The 22,209-nt window shown below is 32.5% G+C and overlaps 3 protein-coding genes and 1 long non-coding RNA gene across 4 annotated transcripts; 2 read left to right on the forward strand and 2 right to left on the reverse strand.

Moving 5' to 3' along the window:
* Positions 1-106: 106 nt before the first annotated feature.
* LOC114169681 (putative magnesium transporter NIPA6) lies at positions 107-3,683 on the reverse strand. The gene is made up of 9 exons (XM_028054943.2): positions 3,370-3,683; positions 3,131-3,187; positions 2,942-3,032; positions 2,693-2,853; positions 2,466-2,593; positions 2,240-2,377; positions 1,074-1,166; positions 854-971; positions 107-718 (listed from the first exon to the last, which is right to left on the reverse strand). Exons 1-9 carry the CDS (start codon positions 3,500-3,502, stop codon positions 624-626), a joined length of 1,014 nt encoding a protein of 337 aa, XP_027910744.1. The 5' UTR covers positions 3,503-3,683; the 3' UTR covers positions 107-623.
* A 4,572-nt stretch (positions 3,684-8,255) lies between these two features.
* On the forward strand, positions 8,256-11,958 carry LOC114170740 (endo-1,4-beta-xylanase 5-like). Its single transcript, XM_028056291.2, has 7 exons — positions 8,256-8,371; positions 8,529-8,575; positions 8,798-9,017; positions 9,262-9,425; positions 9,588-9,686; positions 10,181-10,972; positions 11,483-11,958. Exons 1-7 carry the CDS (start codon positions 8,314-8,316, stop codon positions 11,840-11,842), a joined length of 1,740 nt encoding a protein of 579 aa, XP_027912092.1. The 5' UTR covers positions 8,256-8,313; the 3' UTR covers positions 11,843-11,958.
* A 2,876-nt stretch (positions 11,959-14,834) lies between these two features.
* On the reverse strand, positions 14,835-16,272 carry LOC114168403 (uncharacterized). The gene is made up of 2 exons (XR_014986400.1): positions 16,001-16,272; positions 14,835-15,845 (listed from the first exon to the last, which is right to left on the reverse strand). It is a non-coding gene; the product is annotated as an uncharacterized LOC114168403 (long non-coding RNA).
* Positions 16,273-16,680: 408 nt separating this feature from the next.
* Positions 16,681-20,528, forward strand: LOC114168402 (inactive leucine-rich repeat receptor-like serine/threonine-protein kinase At1g60630). Its single transcript, XM_028053196.2, has 2 exons — positions 16,681-18,028; positions 19,536-20,528. The coding sequence occupies exons 1-2, from the start codon at positions 16,681-16,683 to the stop codon at positions 20,192-20,194; spliced, it is 2,007 nt and encodes a 668-aa protein (XP_027908997.1). The 3' UTR covers positions 20,195-20,528.
* The last annotated feature ends 1,681 nt before the right edge of the window (positions 20,529-22,209 follow it).

A 22,209-nucleotide genomic window follows, 5' to 3' on the forward strand; every position in this document is an offset into this window, starting at 1 on the left:
TAGATGCCAAGCAATAAAAGCACCCCAAACTCTCAACCAGTAGCAGATGCTTTGATGCGAATAACTGTATTCAGAATCTTCTATATATTGAGAAAGAAAATCAGAATAAAAGAAAATAATCAACTTGTGCTTCAGAAGTTCGGAAGAATAAATATCTTCACCATTAACAAACCAATAGATCTGTCCTTTGCCTAATTCAAGAAATAAAACGATAAGTATAATAATTAATTAAATGAGAAAATATAGACGGAACTATATAAACAATTGCTGACTTCCTAGTAACATATCAATGTGTGTGTGTGAAGAACAATTACATTACACTGGCTAAGACGCAGCAAAGAACAATGGCATATGATCGCTCCAAAATTTCGTTGTAATGAGACAGCAACCCATTTCAGTTAGAAATGGTTCAGCACTTGAATCTCGATTATAGTATGTCGCAAGTTGTGAGTGGCTCCAGTCAATAGCATGGAAAGCAATGTTCATAGAACTATAGCACCATGGATGCTTGAATCCATTAAACTCCAGGATAAGCTATCCACACTGCAGAAGCACCACACCATTTAGCCATGGGAAGCTCTAGTCATTGTATAGGCCCCTTCAACATAACATCGTAGGAAAACTCAACGTTCGAGATAGTCTGAATCGTGTACAAAAATGAGGTGTTCATCCTCCACACCCTTCATCGAATCCTCACGAGTGAACAATCTGGAGGTCTCTGCATCAAATAGAGAACATACCATCACTTGAGTTTAATTGCAATAGCCAAATTCCTATGAGTTATCAATGCATCAACAAACAAATGGAAACTGGCATGAAAAAGAATGAAAGGAATATGTTATTATGTTTGTACTTTGCATATTAGAATCTTCCTGTTCTCTAGTCATGTGCAATATGATTGTTCCTGAAAGAACGGTGATGAATCCGCATATCTCAGAGGTTATGCTGCTGACATCCTGACCAGACCAATCCTGAAAGTAAATAATCAAGCTTATCACATCCTATTGTTCAACAAAAGAGAAAAGTTGAGGTATAACCAAAGGAATCAAAGAAAAATGAATCGATTCTCATACCTTAAACATTATTGCACTGGCAATTATTGTAAGAGTTGTGAACATTACATAATATACAGGAGAAACAATTGTAGCATTGAATGTGTCCAGAGCCTGAAATGGTTTAATAGTGAAATAAGCTCGAGATTTGATAAAAGCATTTGCGCTATACTTATATAGATATATCATACATTGATGATAAGAAAAGTTTATATCAATGGGAACCTAAAAAACCGTATCCATGGAGAAAAGATTAATGGAATTCTGTTGCAAGTCAGCATAAAAAGAATGTTTGAATCAGGATGTGGAAAGAAAAGCTCGCGAGACTAAGTGTAATTACATATATAGAGGATAGAACTGTTCACAACATTGTGTTTTATACCTATATGTAAAAATTTCAGTGGGTCTTATTTCAAGATCGATCTGTATCCAGTTCAAACTTCAAGTTTTTCCCAGTTCATACCTAAAAGTTGAATTTCAGAATGCTTGACCAAAAACCAACTAAATCAATTCTTTCCTGGACTCCTAACAATTGCAAAGCATCATTTAGCAATATGAATTACTTCACATCACAAATAGCTGAAATGCATCAAGACATGAAGTAGGGCCTTGTTTTGCTTTCTACATGACCAGCTGATTATGGTATGCATGAAAGAAGGGTTGTCACTTGCAAGCCGTCGCCTTATAGACAGTGTGAGTTATAGACAGTACTAATGAAAATAGAAACTAAGAAAAGAAATTGATAAACTCTTCCATGAACTGAAATTATTTTATGCATAAATTACTTTTCAGAAGTTCTATCGTATCAGCATCTTTAGACAAAGATTTTTAATTTGCGCATAAACTAAGTTTAGCATGCAGAAAAACTCATGTCATTTTTTCTTCTAATTTACATTTTTTAAGAGTGCTCATGGAGAAGTTAATCTAAATATATCTTTAATCTAATTCAAAAAACTCCCCACTTTTGCTCTAATTACCAAAACTAGAAGATCAGCCTTTTAATTGGTTTTCCTTAGTAAGAAACCATAAATTATGCATCAAATGCAGGCCAAGAGGCTTTGCCCCCAGGGAACAGCATTAAAATAAGACCATAAATCATGCATCAAATGCAGGCCAGAGAAGAAAATTTTCCCTTCCATATATGCAAAATAGAGCTTATAATCTTGGTCATAAGTTTCATCACTCACCCTATTAAGGTAATTCAACTGTGTAATAACACAGATTGTTGCCACGCTAAGAAAAAACCAAGTCTGAGGGTAAGCTATTTGACTGATTCCATCAAGTGTAAGCTTTATTGCAATCCCAATGGCTTTTATGCTCACAACCTGAAAATGTAATAAAATTAACGTACAAAGTAGCAAACAGTCAGCTAACCATTGCAATATTGAAACTTCGTCACAGAGACATAATTACCGTAAGTGAGCCAACTAATGAACAAATTCCCAGGTAAACCAGCATATTATTCTGTCCATAGCGAGGTTCAAAGTGTATGATCAAGACCAAAACTACTGAAACTGTTGCCATCACGTAAATCAGAAATGCTGCAGGAAAGAAAATTGGGGACAGAGAACATCTGTTAGGATATGATACAAGAATATAGGTATGTAACAAAGAGAAATTAAAACAGGATAAAATCCAACCTGGTTGAGTAGCCAGATCCCATATTTCTTGGACAGAACTTGGAGTCTGCTCCTGTGGTGCATGGATGACAATAACAATTGAGCCCACAATGCAGGACACACATCCCATCACGCCCATCTTAGGAAGCCGCTCCTTCAACAAGAAGTGCGACAAAACAGCGCTAGCGACCGACACTTCATATGTTAGTTCCACCATACTAATACAAAATTCACCAGAACTATCAAAATTGCATTTAAAGCCAAGAGTACCTAACTATAATACTAAGTGCACCAAGGGGAGTCACCAGAACTGCCGGAGCATAGATATAAGCCACAAAATTAGCAATTTCCCCAATAATCACTGCAAGCACATAGTTCAAGATCCAATCAAAATTCATTTCAAAACAGTAGATAACCTGAGTACAACCTCAGAGCAATAAATAAAGTTGCCACACTTACTCGTTACCATGCCAGCCCACCAAAGCGGCTCTAGCAGATAAGTATAACCACCAACTCCTGAAATTTTCAAAAATCAAAACATCAAAACCTGGATCACGAGCCAACAAACATACATGGATCTGATCTAAAACCCCATATACTACATAATGTCGATGCTTGATTACACACGGAAGAAAATCACAAAACAGTAACTTGTTAAACGGAGCCGAGCGATTGACAGTGAAAAAGGATAAATTGACCTGCACGAGTACCGCGTGCAGCAGCACGCTTGAGACCTTTCTTCTTCAAGATGAAGCTTGAACCGATGAATGCACTGGAACTCATCGCCAGTATCAACCCCTTGCAATTATCCGAAACCCCCATCTCTGTCATTCTCTCCGATCACTTCAACGTAACGATACACCCTAGAAGAAGAAACGACACACCCCGAGAACAAGAGAGATCAAAATTGATGAAACGCTGCGTTGCGTTGGTTCTGTTTTCAGAGGAGCAAGCTTGCTTAACGCGGCGTCGCTGAACACTCTTTCAAAGTCGCGAGACCCTTTAATTTTAATTAATAATAATAATATCGAGAGTGAGTGAGTCCTTGACTAAGCAGAAGTTTCCGGGCAGAGTAATCCCGTGCTTCGCGAGAAACTAGCCCTTACATGCGCCCGCTGCTGGTCCGTGCGATGTGATATTTACGTCTAATCCGAGATGCAACGTGTCGGATAAATATTGGTTCTACTCTATCTCTCTGACGCGCTTACATCACCAGTGATGACGTGGCTGATTCCATTCACACGCTACACGGATTGAGAAAGTGGGATTTTTTCACTCTTCTGTCATTGGCTGCGATTGGAAGGATTCGTTGTGATATTCTTGTCCTTTATCCGTTGCTGATAATAATGGATAATTATCTAATGAAAGTAAAACACTTCCACTATCTTCATTTTTTACGTCATTATTATTATTATTATTATTATTATTATTATTATTATTATTTTGGAATGTAATAGAATAAAACGTGTCTCTTTCACCTTAAATTTTTTGTAACATTATATTTGTTTTTTGCTATTAGTTTATGAAAATTAGAGAATTTAAAGATATACACGTCACTCGGCACAAATGATAAAATCTAGGATATTTTACATTAAAAACAAGTGTATTTAAACTCTCATGTGTTGTCATCATTATTACAAATATTCAGGCTATAAATTTAAGTAATACCATTTAAAATAAATAAAAATAATGATAAATAATATATATAGTGAAAAATGTAAAATATCATGAGTTGTGAGAGTGAGTATTTACGATTGTAACAATGAATAAGCATGGTTAATATCATGACAAGTAATGATACATGTAAGATTAATAATGGTGATATAAAACTATCAAAGTGATTAGTAGGAAATAACTATTATGCTCTAATCATATGGTATCAATATTATATGCTCTAATCATCATTGGGTAATTAGATATTAACATGGCGAGTTAACATTTAATAAGGAATTAGTTAAAGTTAATTCATGCAATTTAACTTAAGATAGCAGTGTTTTAGCTGCTTTTAATGATAATTAAACATTGTTTTTTAAACTCTTGGAGTATTTAAAATTCCAATAAAAATGTTGAAACAGTAGAAATGGATTAAAAAATCTAATCAAGCTTATAAACTTGGTCCAATAATTTAATGAGAAAAATCTTAGATTACATACATTACATTATTTGGTGTCCAAAAGGAAGCTTCCTTGTCTCTCTTACGTGGCATGCACGTGTAACATCACGCTTAAAATAAAATCATTATTTACTATTTTATTTTCTTTCTATTTTATCAGGGCTGAAATAATTCAGAAACAGACCCAAGGCCCAACCTAGATTAAGAAATCCCAAATGGCCCATTAAATAAAACCCTGACAACCTGGCACATTCTACATCAAACACACTATGACAATAAAATCAGGATTTTAATTTTTTAAAGAATAATATTAAAACGGTTAATATATTTCAACCATTTATTATCTACTAAAATATATTTCTAATTTGTCGAACAATTATAGTATATTTTAATTTTAATTTTTATGAAATAATTTTGTAATTATGTGTAACCTTAAAACAAATTTTTCTTTTAAAAAAAATTATTAAATGATTATAATTATGGTAAAAGTTTTATGGTAAGACTTAAGTCATACTTGATGAGAAGAAACTAGTTAAAATACAAATATTAAAGACCATGCATAAAAAAGAAAAATAACATAAAAAAAATTTTATAGATATAATTCTAAGGTTAATTTTGTTTTTAGTCTATTTGACATGAAATTAAATTTGTTTATATCTAAAATTTTAATATATTTATGTTTCTAAACTTAAAAATAAAATATGTATAGTCTTTTTAACTAGACTACACTAAAATTTTGAGTGTCTAACTCGTTTTATATTAATATTTAAATTGTTTATACGTTTAACATATTTTAAAATTAATATTTTATGAAAAACTTATTTTACAGATCAAAAAATTTAATACAATTGAGTTAATAATAAGTTGTGTTCTTAAGTTTTAATAGTTTTCTATATTTTAAAAATTTTGAACTATTAATATAGCGAATGAGCCAAAATTGTATTCTACTACTTTGTTATATTTCCTCATATTAAAAGTTTTGAACTTGTATAAAAAAAAAATATTTTTATACGACACAAGAAAGAAGTTCACTAAAAGAATTAGGAATAATTATTGAGATATTAGGAAAAGAGACTTACTTAGTCTTATTATATAAGTGTTGCTAAACTAACTAAATAATATAAGAGAATAACTTTAGTTTATAACTTTTTTTTTATATAAAATAAACTAATAACTTATTACAAACATTTTGAAAATGTTCACGCATCCTTTATAACTTTAATTTTGAGATTGATAAGTTGTACAACAACAAAAATTCAAATTTTATTCATCAATTATCAGTATAAATAAATAAAAGTTTATGATTCTTTATTTATGAAATTATCAAAATAATTACACGTTGTAATATATTGTTATTGTTATACAAATTAAAATAATATTACAAAAGTTAAGATAATAATATTACATTCAGACTAAGAATATATTTTCTAAATAAAATAAAATAAAATAAAAAGTTATCAATAAGGATAATATATGACTATAGTCATAATAAGATCTCAATAATCGTAGAGATATATTAAGTTACTGTTCTGAAATTTTAATTTTAAGAGCAATTGCTTCACGAAATTTTTATTCTCAAGATTGTATAGCAATTACTTTATTTAATTTAGATTGTTGACACTGATGTCAAAAAACCATTTAAGCCTATCATACTCTTAAGTTGTTTAACAAAGTTTATTATTAAAAATTCTTATATTAAATGACAAATTTTTTTGTAAATTTGTTAAAAAAATTTGTAAGAAAATACCTTTTTTTTACTATTTTTTTAAAAAATTTTAATTGATAAATAATTTTTTATTGATAATTATTTTTTATAAAATTCGTATAAAATTCACAAGTATTTTCTACAAAATTTATTGTGAAAAATGTTTTTATACTAAATATTTTGTAAAAAAATTGGTAGCAAATTCCTGCAAATTTTTTTTTATAACAAAATGTATAAGTATTTCCTACAAAAGAAAAATTAAAATAAAATTGGTAAGAAATATGAATTTTTCTATTAATGATTTGTTTAGATCTAATTATAATTTAGATAAAAAATTTGGATTTTCTAATTTTTTAAATTTATATAAATAAATTGAAAAATTGATTTTAAAAAATTGTAAAAATATAGATAAAAGAAAAATTTTACAGGATCATGCTGAAGAGGAGAAGTTTAACCTATTTAAAATATGAATTAAATCACACCAAACAAGTGGATATTTGCGTCAAATGTTTCATTTAACAGCTTTGAATGAAAGCAATCATTTTTCCACTGAATTGTGAAATGTTTCAATAACTTTGCAGATTGGAACCAAAACTATGACTCTCATCTATCTGCTCTGTGTCATCCTTTTGAGAGGTTAAGCTTCTTCTTCTACATTTTTTATTCTCACACTTTTGTTATGTATAAAAAATATAAAATCAGAACACATTTTCTCAATAGTAGTTTAGCACACTGCAGAAAAACCATTATGCTTTTAATGAAATTTAGTGTGTGAAGAAAATAAGTCCTTTTTTTTTTAGATTTTTTAGTGTCTAAAATTTGTGTATTTCTTATTATTAATTTGAACAAAGTTATTGTTATAAGGAAAACATTTTTTTTTTAAACTTATGCAAAAACATCTTTATATAATTGATTTTATTTGTTTGTGTATTTTAAATGTAAAAAGCATATAAAAATATGCATTATTTTTAGATATTGATTCCGTCAATATGATATTATATTTTAAAATTTTATTTTGTATGCTATTTAATAATTATGATTTTGTTGATAGATATTCAATCACAATTCTGGAATATTGAAATTAGTACAGTCGGTATCAATGCACAATCTGATTTTTTCTAAAAAAAAAAAGTACTTTTTCTAAAGGAATAATAGATTTTATCGTTTTCAAATTAAGAAGTTTTTCTAATTTATACAATTAGATTAAAGTTAAACAAATTATCATATTTTCAATTTTTATTATTTTAAAAAATCTCATTCATGTTGATGTTATCGAGCAATTAACTGCAAAAAAAATGTTTTATTCTAAATAAAAGAAAAAATTGTTTACATGCCAAAAGAATTACAAATTGTTTATGAACGAATTCACTTTATTTATTTATTTTTTTTTATCGTCAAACATTTGTCTTCTCTTCTTTTGAAGTATCTATAACATTTGTTTTATATTTGTCTTCCCTATTTTTTAAGTATCTATGTCGGTGACTTTCTGAATTGAAACGTTTTATAGAGAAACCAAAACATGATTATTTTTTCATGTCATGAAAACCAACAAAATTAATTTTAAATCATTTGAAAAGGTAAAAAAAAAAAACAATAATCTAATGCAATAAATGAATAATTCAATTTCCTTTGTTGGAATACGCAGACATTAAATGGTAATGATTTGAATTAAAAACAGCCATTTATTAATTTTTGTACACATTATTACTGCACTTATAAAACAGTAGTTTTCCTTAATTCAAGTGTAAATTCATATTGTTAACGTTGAAGTTCTTTCTCCCATTTTCGTCTGTCTCTCTTTATTCTCTGTAATCAAATTATTGAATGTTTAAAACAAAACACATGAATCTCATATTTTTGGTTTGTGCCTTCCTTTTCACAGGTTTGTGTTTTTTCTAACGTATTTACCCTTTCTGTCATGGACATTGATGTTACAAACACTAATCTCATATTTTTATTTTTAAAAATCTCATTCATGTTAATGTTAATGAAAATCTGATAATATATGAACTAAAATATCTCGTTTGCTGCTACTACAGGCTTTGAAGTCGATGCATTATCCTATGATTATTCTGCAAGTATTGAAGTAAGTATTTATGTTTTGGAAGCTGTTTGTCATTACAAAAATTAAAGTTCTTTTCTTTTCTTACTTCTAAACTTGTGTTAAATTTTTACATCGACCAAAAATAAATCGAATTTATAATATATGAATAGATTGAAATTTTATTTTACAAGACGATCGATCTTTTAAAGTTAAATTAGACTTAAAATTTATTTTTTAACGAGTTACACATAATTTTAATTTCAGTGTCTTAGGCATCCATTGAAACCTCAATACAACGGAGGAATAATCCAAAATCCAGAACTAAATCATGGACTTAGAGGATGGAATTCATTTAGGAATGCAAAAATAGAACACAGAGAATCATCAGGCAACAAATATGTGGTAGCACGTAGCAGAAAACATGCACATGACAGTGTCTCCCAAAAGATTTCTATTGAAAAGGACAAACATTATACATTGTCTGGTAAAATTTGTTCCAAACTTTATAACCTATGCATTGTTTTCCCCGTTTACAAGTTCATTGGTATATATTCCTACCATGTACCATAATTTCATGTCGCTTTTTTGAGATGTTTCAAAACAGACAATACTTCTATGATAATTAATTCGATGCGAGATTATTAGGTGCGGTAGGAATAATACACATGAAAGATTGATAACCCTAGTGCATTATTCTTTACTCATGGTTATGGGGTTAAATTATGCAGCTTGGATACAAGTAAGTGAAGGCAATGTCCCTGTAATTGCAATGGTGAAGACAAGCACAAAAGACAACTTTGCTGGTGCCATTTTTGCTGAGAGTAATTGTTGGTCTATGCTTAAAGGTGGTTTCACAGCTCAAGAATCAGGACCAGCAGAGCTCTATTTTGAGGTACTAGTTCCCATGGCTTTTTATGAATGTGTTTATGTAAAATTTTCACAAAACCTTCCCATAAAATGAAAAGTAAGAGATTTCTTTTGTTTTATTTTATGGAAGTAACTTAGTTTGTAATTTCTACAATTGTTGAACTCATGAAAGTCATGAACTATGTAGGGCAATAATACCTCTGTCGAAATATGGATAGACAACGTTTCCTTGCAACCATTCACCGAGAAAGAATGGAGTTCTCATCAAGATCAGAGCATTGAGAAGGTAAATATTAATAAAAGATGTATATTTTGACATTCTCTTTCTTATTAGATGGTTTAACCATTTTCAAAATTTAGAAACTGGTGAATTTTAATCGAAAAGGAAAATTTTTATTAATGTTTTTTTATCATAAAAAAAAACTAAAAGACTTAAAACAAACTTAAAATTAAGATATTTTATCATAATTTTATTTAAAAATTATTTTCTGAATTTTTCCAAAACCCAAAATAATTAATACTGAAAAAGATAAATTTCAAGATTTCTTTTAGATGTCTAGAACAATTAATGTTAACAAAATCGTAAAAGTTCCGTATATAATTCTAATCTCAAAGTAAAATGATTTTTTTATTACTAAATTTTAAGTAATTTTTTATTTTTTTATTTTACCATTTTTAATATTCTAAAATCACTTATAACGACTTATGAAAAAGTAGATTTAATAGTTAAAATACAATTATCTTAAAAACAAATTATTAACTTTGATTTGGATTTGGCAGAATCGCAAGAGTAAGGTATTGATCCTCGCACACGATGAAGAAGGAAAGGCATTACGAAATGCAGAGATATCTTTTGAAATGAAGAAGCCAAGTTTTCCGTTTGGGAGTTCCATGAACAAATTCATCCTAGACAATGCATTATACCAAAACTGGTTCACCTCCAGATTCACAGTGACAACGTTTGAAAACGAAATGAAATGGTACAGCACCGAGAGCGTGCAAGGTAAGGAAGACTACACGGTTGCTGATGCTATGTTGCAGTTTGCCAAGAACCACAACATAGATGTTCGAGGCCACAACATATTTTGGGATGATCCTAGGTACCAACCTGGTTGGGTTCCCTCACTGTCGCCGAACCAACTCTCTTCTGCCACAGAAAACAGGGTCAAATCTGTCGTGTCAAGATACAAGGACAAGGTTATTGCATGGGACGTTGTTAATGAAAATCTACACTTTTCGTTCTTCGAGAGTAAACTCGGACAAGACTTTTCAGGCAAAATCTTCGAAGAGGTTCATAATGTTGATGAACGAACCACTTTGTTTCTGAATGATTATAACACCATTGAGAACAACAGAGATGGTGTCTCAAACCCAGCAAGGTACGTGCAGAAGATTAAAGAAATTCAGAGTTTTCAGAGGAATAGTGGAATCGGTTTGGGAATTGGGTTGGAGTCCCACTTCACCGATGTGGGGATTAATTTTCCATACGTGAGATCATCTTTAGATTATCTTGGTGCCACTCGTTTGCCGATTTGGATCACAGAATTTGACGTTGAAAGTCAACCTAAACAGGTAAAACTCAACTTATCTTCGTGCAATCTTATTAGTTCATTTCACGGTTGAAACGCGTTTCATGATAATATTTAAATTGTTCAAGAAAGTTTATTAAGAAAGATTCTAACTTAGCTCTGATACCATGTTAAAAGTGAATTTTTAAGTCTAACTCAACCTCATTATATAAAACCGACTTATAAGCTGAGGATTGCATCCACTTAGTGAATTGACCTTATCTCTTATCGGTTCATTTCACGATTCAAATGCGTTTTATAATAATATTTTAATTGTCCAAAAAAATTTGTTAGGATAGACTCTAATTTGGATTTTTAAGCCTAACTCAATCCCCACAAAACCGACATGTAAAGTGAGGATTGTATCCACTTATATATTATGAATTGACTTTATCTTAGAGACGTCCAACATAATATACTTTATTTTTATGTTAGTTGAGAAATGCGTGTGATTCATTAAACCATTGAGTTCCATAATGAATATTTATTAGTTTTTCACCCATTATTTGTGCAGGTACAATACTTTGAGCTTGCTCTTAAAGAGCTACATAGCCACCCTATGGTTAAAGGTATTGTGATGTGGACAGCATGGTCACCACAAGGTTGCTACAGAATTTGTTTAGTGGACAACAATTTCAAGAATTTAGCAGCAGGGAACGTTGTGGACAAGTTTCTTTCTCAGTGGAAATCAAAGAAATTTTCTGGAGTAACAGATAAAAATGGATACCTTGAGCTTTCTCTTTTTCATGGTGATTATGAAATGAAGACAAGTCACCCTGTCAAAAACAATTTCACTTTCACACAGCTCCTAAAAGTATCTCCCCAAAATGAATCAAACAAAATGAAACAAGTTGTAAAGCTTTATATGAAGTAAGTAATTACTTTTTGCATATTAGATTTTTAGGTTATAATGTAAGTTAATAAAACATATAATGAAAAAGAGAAAAGTTCTCGTATCACTTTTTTTATGTTGTGTGTTTAGAATTTATGATTTAGGGTTTATGGTTTGTATTAACAAATTGTCAATTGTAATAACATAGCATTGTCATCGAGAGTACGTATCATATAGTTGTTATAATAAAGTAAAAATAACAAGAAATTTAATTTTTTTTATCAATTTTCATGTGTAAATCAACTAAAGCTTAGTTGAATTCAGATAGATTTTTATATAGGTTGAATGATTTCGAACATGAAAAAATCTTAAATAATAGATATCAAACTTAATTTAATCTTATAAAGTTGATCTGTAAAAAATTTTACAAGAAAATATTTAAATAATAAAAAATAATTAATTATTATATTAATTAATTTAGATATCGATTTATTATTAGTGTTATAAATTGACATCCCTTAGCACTTATTTCGGAATACAAGTTATACTTTATAAAATATGGTATAATAATTTTTCAATTAAAATTAAAATTATATATATATATATATATATATATTATTTTTAATCGGTCCAGGCCCACTTCAAGATTCAGCAATCCGAAGTGAACAAAACAAATGGCCCAAGGCCAGCTTGTAGATTCAGCAATCCGAAATGGCCCACTACTTAAAACCTTGACAACCTGGCACGCTAAGGATCACACACAACATGAGAACAAAATCACGAATATACTTTTTAAAACCAATTTCATAAAGTCGTTAGTTAATACTTTAATAATTAATATTATAATTAAATATAAATTAATATAATAAATTAAATGACTATTTAAATCCTTTTTACTAATTACAATTTTTATTTCATTCTTTAAATAAATCCATGGTTTGTTATTTATTAAAATATACTTCTTAATTTCTATAGTAGATATTTAATGTAATCACGACTCCCTTGCTACTTCTTGTTTTGCTGTGTGACAAGGGTGACAATAGTTAGAGCCGTGGTAGAAAAAAAATTTATATTTTTTTATTATAATACGTGTGGCTTAGATGGTATACTATTCATGGAAGTAATATTGGTCTCTCCTATAATATTGTAAGAACATATCTTAATAAGATATTTTTCTAATATATAAATCCCAAAATAGAATCAGTATACAACATTATGTGTAAATTATATTTTTACTAAGGTTTTCATTAAAATGTTTTAGACAATTAAGTAATCAATTTTTTTTCTATATTTTGACAACTTTGTCCTATAATATGAGATGATATCTTTCAAGTAGTTTTTCAATTTTTTATTTTTTTATATTTAAAAATTATTTAAAATATGTCATTTTAAATTATAAAAAGAAATTATCACAATTTAGTTGTTAAAATATCATTGTTATATTATAAAACATGCATAGTTTTTCTTTGAATATTATTTATCATGTTTTAAAATGAAAAAAATGGATAGCCTACAACCATTATTCTTCATTTGTGACTGTAGCTTGAAATTATGCGGCTTTGGTACAAGTGATCAAGGAAAACCTATGGAGTATTACAATATTATTCACTTTGAATTTTGAAGTTTAGAGTTTTATTACATTTTTTTAAATTGCTCTAAAAATTAAAAGAAAATATTTAAATTATATTTTATTAAAGAAATTTATTAGAATAAATTAAGAAAATTGACCGAAGTATAAATTATTTATATAAGAAATGTAATATACTTTTAACATTAAATCTCAAATTTTGAAATGTAACTCAAAAGACCTATATCTATTAATTTTGAAATTTGAAAACTATAATCTATTAAAGTTTGAGACAATAACAAATTTTAATTCTAATTTTAAGTAAAAATATTAAAAAAATATATATATTTTTTATATGATGATCAATTGAGTAAATGGGAAGTGAAGGATAATTTTATTTTATAGAAGTTATAAATTTGTAGTTTCTAGTTTTTCTTTTCTTTTCCAATTCATGAACGTTATATAGGACAATAATTCTTTCGTATGTCCAATTTAGGATAGACAGTGTTTCTTTGCAACCATTCACAAATAAGGAATCGAAGTCACATCAAGATCAAACCATTCAAAAGGTATATTACTTGAATAAATGTAAGAAAAATATTTATCAAAACATGTTTTTTTTTTTTTTTTTCTATATACTTTATCTTATTAGGTGGAATCCATGTGAATCTTATAAGTGAATTTTCTAGTAAGTCACATGAATTTTAGTTAACAAGAAAAAAGATATCTTCTGTACAATTTTATGCTGCATTTAATTACCATTGGAGAATTAATTATTCAATAATGACACAAGTTAGATATTTCTTACAAAATAAATCTTCAGTAACTCAAAATCAATATTGATTATTATAATTACTCTAATATTCAGCATGTCTTGCACTAGCTTTTAGTTTTAAGTTTTTAATTGGATTCATCGTTCCAAATTCAAAGAGAATCAATTATATTGCGTATTGTTCTTCCTCTTGTTCCTTGTTTATTGTCTTACTCTTACGTTTTAACTTCACGTGCCACATTCTTATTAGTCAAAACAAAGTTGTTATTTGAGAATGCCGTGTTTTCGTAGCAATTAAAAAATTTTCACCGATAACAGAATTTAATAATTTAGATTGAAGTTTTTTCTAGTTTCAATAATATATATATAAATAAGAAAATTTTTTAGTGAACTCAAGCAGGTTTTGCCTCCAATCTCACATGTCAAATAATTAAAACTCAGAAAAGGTTGGTCCCACATCGGAATTGAAGTTTTTGCGTACTCTTATAACGTGCGTTTTGTTAAGGATAACCTTAGTTTTATCTTCATACTTTCAACTTCTTTTCTTATAAAAACATAAGAGAAAACAATAAATTGACATTCCTATATCAATATGCAGTTATTTGCAAATACAAGTTACATCTTTTCAAAAGACAGAATTTAATGCTAATTAAATTAATTGCGATGTAAATTATTATTTAAAAATTAAGACGAAATTAAGCTAAACAAGTTTTAAATTAAGTGGATGGCCTGACAAAGATTTGAAAATCAGTCCCATTTTGTTATTGTTAACTATGACCACACATTAATGGATTTTGTTACCATGATTTTCGATGACCACTCATAATCAAAGAACCACTATCTCTACCTACGCCTTTCGGCTTGGTCTCTGAGAAACTAAAAACAGCCACAACAATCATGGCCTAATATGTTGTTCATTCTAGTCTCCATCTCTTCATTTATTTTCTTCCGATTTCTTAATCTCACAACATAACTTTCTGAGGAAACATGTTAATATATAATGGATCAGAAGAAAGGATAAGAGATATAATATATAATATACAATGTGACAGCTGGCAAGAGTCAATGATCAGTAATACACGAGCTCAACTACGCACCAGTCCACTTTTTTGCTTTGACTCTTCCAGTGGCCATTTAATTGCAACACGTGGCAGGTGTTGGATTTTTTTAATAATTTTCTGATTTCTGCTTTTTGTGAAATTTCATTTATTGTTCTTCTCTTTAGCCTTCAATTCGTTCACCAATTTCCTGAGAGGAAAGAGGGGCCTTTGCCTTTGGGAGAGGAAGAAAGGGGGCATGTTCTTTTCTGTCATATCTCTCTCTCTCTCTGATCAGACAGACACAGTCAGAAACACGTATAATACACATAGATGAATGAAGTAGTAGAGAAATTCTCACTCTTTCTCTCTCTCTCGAATTATTGCTCCAAACCCATTCAGAGTACAGATGGATCTTCGATCATAGAGGTTTCAGCAGCTGGAATCTGCACTTGCACCATGTGTGTTTCCACTGCCACCACTGTAGTAGTTAATATATTATTATTTTCTACATAGACATTCAAGTCCTGTGAAGCAAGAAAAAAAAATAAATTGGAGGAAGTGTTAAAACTTTCTCAGCCACCATCATTCCATTCAAATGGGTGTTGCAGTTGCAATGATTCTAAAGAGAAGAGTGCTGGATCCCACCTCGGCCAAGCTCTGAGAGTGCTAAATTCCACGAGTGTGAGCAACCCAAGAAACAAGAAAGTAAGTATAAAATTACATGCATGGTTGGTTTTTGTTTATGCCAGAATGGATCAAATACAAATATAAAATAGATTAGATTACAGAGATAAAAAAGAAAAGAAAAGAAAGAACAGTACTTGTTTTTGTTTGCTTGCAAAGTTGTTCACTTTTGTTTAATAATGTTGCAGCAGTGTGGGAATATATAAATCATAGAGAGAAGAAAAGAATGGTTATTTGTGGTGTGCGGGTACTGGGATGATTTCACGTGAGAGTTCTGGCAGTGTGTCCGTGAGTGTTGCGAGTGTGGAGGAGTTTCGAGAAAGCAAGGGCAACCCCAGCAAAGGCAAGGACTTTAACAACGGTAGGTGTGTTCAATTTGATGGATCCCTTGAGTTTCCAAACAGAGCTCTCTCTTCCATTATTGTTTCCACTGCTATGGTTATTGCTTCATAGTTCAAACTTCAATCTCATTTCAAGTTTTTGGGTTAGATGAGTAGTTGAGGACTCTACTCTACTCTTCTACTCTACTCAGGTCTACCACAAGAATGTCATGACACACGAGTGGATCATAGAAAGAGAGGGTTTTGTCAATGTCAATGGTAGATCTGAAGACTTAAAAGTGAGTGAGTGAAACAGCTAAGAAAACCAAAGATCTGTCTCAACTTCAACCGTTTTTCAGCTGTAATTTATGTACGTCAGTTAACTGTTAAACCTCAAATGCATTAAAGTCTTCAATGGCTCTCGTAATGGGAAACCAAAACAGTTGAAATTGGAAGTCCTCGCTTGCAACTTCAACTGTGGTTGGTCGGTCCCTAACATGGAGAGATCCTATGTTTTTGTTTTTCTCTGTGTCTCCGTGCTTTGTCTCTTCCTGTCCGAACCCACCAGAGCAGAAGACGATTCCCGACCACTACTCGCTCTCAAATCCTCCATTGACGTTCTCCACAAGCTCCCATGGCGGCAAGGAGCCGACGTGTGCACCTGGGAAGGGGTAAAAGACTGCTTCAACGGAAGAGTCAGAAAGCTCGTTCTGGAACACTCCAACCTAACGGGTTCTCTGGATGCCAAGATCTTGAACCGTTTGGACCAGCTCCGAGTCCTCAGCTTCAAAGGAAACTCACTCTCCGGCCAAGTCCCTGACCTCTCCGCCTTGATCAACCTCAAATCGATTTTCCTCAACGACAACAACTTCTCCGGCGAGTTCCCCTCCTCGGTCGCGCTGCTCCACCGCGTCAAGGTCATTGTCCTATCGCAGAACCACATCACCGGCGACATTCCACCGTCGCTACTCAATCTCCGGCGACTCTACATCCTCTACCTCGAAGACAACGCTTTCACGGGAAGCATCCCGGCTTTCAACCAAACCAGCCTCAGGTATTTCAACGTCTCCAACAACCGACTCTCCGGCGAGATTCCGGTGACCGCCGCACTGATCCGGTTCAATGCGTCGTCGTTTTCAGGCAACCCGGGGCTCTGCGGGGAGAACATCCTCCAACCGTGCAAAAACGGCACCGCTCCGTCGGCGCCGCCGATAAGCCCCAGCTATCCGCTGATCCCGGGAGGCGCCGCGACGGCGCCGACATCATCGAACCGCACCAAACTGATAAAGATAATCGGAGGGTGCGTTGGTGGCGTTGTTTTCATACTGCTGTGCATGGCTGTGGTGTGGGCGATTTGCAGGAAGCGGAAGACGAGGGTTGGTTCCGGAACGAGGAGCAAGGGCGGTGCTGACGTGGCAGAGGGGGAGGCTGGTGCGGCGGGCAGTACCGGCGGTGGCGGCGGCGGCGAGGGTGGGGACAGTAACAAACAAGGTGGTTTTGCGTGGGAAGGTGAGGGTCTAGGGAAGCTGGTGTTCTGCGGAGGAGGTGATCGCGAGATGAGTTATAGTTTAGAAGATTTGCTGAAGGCTTCGGCGGAGACTTTGGGGAGGGGTATTATCGGAAGTACATATAAAGCAGTTATGGAATCAGGGTTCATTGTTACTGTTAAGAGGTTGAAGGATGCAAGATACCCTGGTTTGGAAGAATTCAGAGCTCACATTCATGTTCTTGGGAGGCTCACTCACCCTAACCTGGTCCCACTCAGGGCCTATTTTCAGGCTAAGGAAGAACGTCTTCTCGTTTATGATTACTTCCCCAATGGAAGCCTCTTCTCCCTTATTCACGGTATCTATCTCCCACTTAACTTCCATTACACTCATTCCTCCATAACCAATACCACTCTCAACTTAACTTCATTATTATCATTCTAAAAATAACCCATTTGTCTCACAGGTGTTTGTATAATTGCTCGATTGAAAATTGTGACATGTCTCTATGATTGGTTTAGTGTGAATTTGAATGATAAAACTATTATTATAAGAATGCAGTTTTGTGCTGAAAAGGGGGGCTGAGAGGGACCTAAAAGATGATTATCTTTTAATAATGGGGCCTCCAATTATGCCTCTGCACTAAACTAAATCTTTCCCTCTCCCTCAGATTTAGTTAAATAAAGACAAAGGTTGCTGCTTTCCCTGTCAACTGTTTGATGTAATTTCAGACTTTATAAATACGTGTGTGCTCTTAAATTGACAACTCATTTATAGCGTGACCCCCATGTTAGTGTTGTCGCACTCCACCATGGGAAAGATTACACAGAGTGGAATTCTTGTTTTACTGTGCTGCCATGTACTTCTACAGTGATCTCATATCCACTTTAATCGGTGTCAATTATTTTTTTTTTCTATAGGAATTAGTCGGTGTTAAATTAGGTCATACAGATGTTTTAAATCTCATAATTCATTTATAAATTCTCCCCCCTCTCTTCCAGAGTCTATCTATCTAGCTATCAGGTCAACACTTTCTGCTCCCACCTACCAATGGGATTCATAGATGGTAGAAAGAAAGTGGTTAGAACTCAGAACGTTAGAACGTTCCCGTGTTTTATTCTTTTCAAGATTGTTCTGTATTTAAAATGAAATAACAGTTGAATTCCCTTCATTATGGATTTCAACATTAAGGATTTAGGTTACACGTCGATCTTGAGCATCGCAAATTAGATCTTTTTGTTTTGGAATTGCCCCTTCAAAAACTTAGGAGCCAGCACCAATCCCCTTTCTAGAATCCCTAATCCTTTTGTGGGAATTCTTTTCAAATACGAAGGAAGATGCTGGATGAACAACAGTGTTCGCAACTGTCTAAACTATAAAAGCGGTTACATTATTCTGTGGATATATGAAGATAAGTGTTATCTTCACTGGACGATGTAAAAAGTTGAGCATCTGAGAGAAAAAGTTTAAGCTTTATTATTTCTAGGGAACAGCCCCAATTTCAATTCTATAAGAACAAGATAATATGCTTTCTTGAAGAGCATTTAACAAATCAAGAAGTCAGCTTTTCTTTATTGTGGAACCATAGTATCCAAGGATAAAAAGTAGTCCATCATTTCAATTGTCATTTTTCCTGGATCTTCACGTGTATGTCTGCAGGCTTGAAACTATTGTTTTTCTCCTCACATGCACTGTGCTGCTTTATTTTCTAAGCAAATCGTTGTGAACCTCACTCAGTCTTCATGCAATTACAGTGTTCCATCACTTATATAATTTCCAAATGCTAAGAACTAAACTGAAAATTTATGCATCTTAACATCACTATCAAACCAATGATTGACAGAAGAGTTGTTGCTATAATGCAGGATCAAAAACATCTGGCGGAGGAAAACCTCTTCACTGGACATCCTGCCTTAAGATTGCCGAAGATCTAGCAACAGGTCTGCTCTATATCCACCAGAACCCCGGCATGACACATGGAAACCTTAAATCTTCTAATGTGTTGCTTGGCTCTGATTTTGAGTCATGTCTTACTGATTACGGTCTCACTGTTTTCCTAAACCCTGACTCAATGGACGAGCCAAGTGCCACATCTTTATTCTACAGAGCACCCGAATGCCGCAACTTTCAAAGGTCACAAACTCAACCAGCTGATGTATACAGCTTTGGGGTCCTTGTTCTAGAGCTTTTAACAGGGAAAACACCCTTCCAAGACCTTGTTCAGACGTATGGTTCAGACATACCTAAGTGGGTCCGGTCGGTGCGCGAAGAAGAGACTGAGTCCGGTGATGATCCTGCCTCAGGCAATGAAGCATCAGAAGAGAAGCTTCAGGCTCTTCTGAACATTGCCATGGCATGTGTTTCACTGGTGCCGGAGAACAGACCTACAATGAGAGAGGTTTTAAAGATGATAAGAGATGCAAGAGGAGAGGCGCATGTTTCATCTAACAGTAGTGATCACTCTCCTGGTAGATGGTCAGATACTGTTCAAAGCTTTCCCAGGGAAGAACACCAGAGCATATGATTGGTAACTTTTTTGATAGCTTCATAGTTTGAAACTATGCATTCTGATTTTTCCTGAATTGGTCATTGATTCCATGCATAAACTAGGTGATACGAAAATCATGCGGTAAAGACCTACGTTTTAATCTCTTGCTTTGTGAGTAAATGCATTTTAAAAGGTAATCAATGGATTCATTTGTAGAGTCAGCAGAGATTCACCTTGTCTAAGATTTGCAGGACAGTTATTTTAGTTTAGATAAGTTCTTTTTCAAAAGTTAGTCTTGTAAAACAAACTTTCCCATAAAAACATGGGGTTCAGATTAGTTTAGACCCGTAACTAAGTTAATTATTTCAAATTGAACTCTACTAACTTTTTATCTCATGGAACATTGATGCTAAAATGTAACTTTGCCTTTTTGGTGCAAGCATAAATATGTCAGTCCCGAATTGATGGTTGTGACTTGTGAGGTTGTCGATAAACGGGTTTGGAATTTTTAGAAAACTAGCAACCATGGGAGTGTTGCATTGCACCAATATTTTCAAATTTGGATAAAGTAAAAAATTCATATATTAGAAAAAAATACCCAATATTACAAGGTATGTATTTTCATTAATTAATAGTTTTAAGTTGAAGTTAAAATTCTTGTACACAAAATTGTATAATTAGTTCTTTTTAAGTAAAGTATAAAACATGTGTTCCTGCAAAGAACAAATAAGAGATGTCAGATACGAATATCACTTTACCTCAATCTGCAATCTCTCTAGTAAGCTTTCTTCTGGCTTGCATATGCTATCTGCTGGTGTCCCGGCTTGGATCGACTTGGACCCGGAAGGGGTTACCTGCGGAGGAGACTCCAAGTCAACTAAGAATGATCAGAAAGTCAAATCTTCGTGATTAAGGGATTAATGAATGCGTACTTTTAATTCGTGGGATCCAAGCATATTTATAGATTATTAATTATGTCTGGCCACGTCATGGACTAAGCTTTTGACTGGACTGCATATGGGCTTGGGCCAAGCCCAGGCCCCACAGTTTGGTTATTGTGGGTCCCAGGGTCTTGGTTGGTAGTGTTTTAGGTTTATCAAGTTCTCGTTCGATTTTCTTAAGTTAGCGGCTTATACCACTTACTATTGATTGTTTGATATATATGATTATCGTTTGCGTCCTTAAGGGGCTATGTAGGCGAATCTCATGGTTGTAGTCAGATTAGGCCTCCTAGGTGTAGTACACTAATTCTCCAGTATGTGCTGGTGTATCTATAGCACCAAAGGATGATAAATGTTAGTGTGTTTTGTTAGGCCGTCTAGGTGTAATATAATATGAAAGCACATGTTTTATTTCTCAAGCACAGTTTAATTATTGTAAAAGAAAATAAATTTAACAACACTCAAGACATTACTACCCGTTGATGCAATTTAACTAATTGGTTAACCTTTCAATTTATTACAATATGTGATTAGAAATTGGTCCACTTTAAATAAGAACGAACGGTAGAATTTGAAGCTTCAGAAAGAAGGGTGAAGTACGTGGTGCTCTGGAGGTAGCTAAACTAATTAAATTGCAAAATATAAATTATAAACGTGAAAATGTAGGGTATGTTTGATTCTTTTCTCATCTTTAAAGATGTGTTTTTTTATTATACATTCCATTAAACTGTGTTTTAAAAAATTGAAGTTTGAAAACTTTGCAATTGAAAGTAGTTTTTATTTAACTGCGTGTGATGATTTTTTATAGATGGGAGAAGAAAAGTGAGAAAAAAGCAGTGATGAGTTTGATGTGACCAGAAAAAAGAAAGAATGGAGGACATGTCTTTGAAGTGGGTCACCAATCACTAACCTGGAGAATTAATTAAGTCACAACTAATCAAATCACAACTTCGTCATAATCCACTAATTGCAGTTTGGTGTAAAGCTCAATTGCCCTAAACAATGCCAATTACACTCTTTTTTACTTTCTTCATGCTTCATTAGTCTGAATCCAATAATAATAATAATAATATTATTATTATTATTATTTCCTCATTTTTATGGGATGCA

Source organism: Vigna unguiculata, chromosome 11, assembly GCF_037176805.1.
Source record: "Vigna unguiculata cultivar grain cowpea cultivar isolate G323 ecotype 2 chromosome 11, ASM3717680v1, whole genome shotgun sequence".
Taxonomy (NCBI): Eukaryota; Viridiplantae; Streptophyta; class Magnoliopsida; order Fabales; family Fabaceae; genus Vigna; species Vigna unguiculata.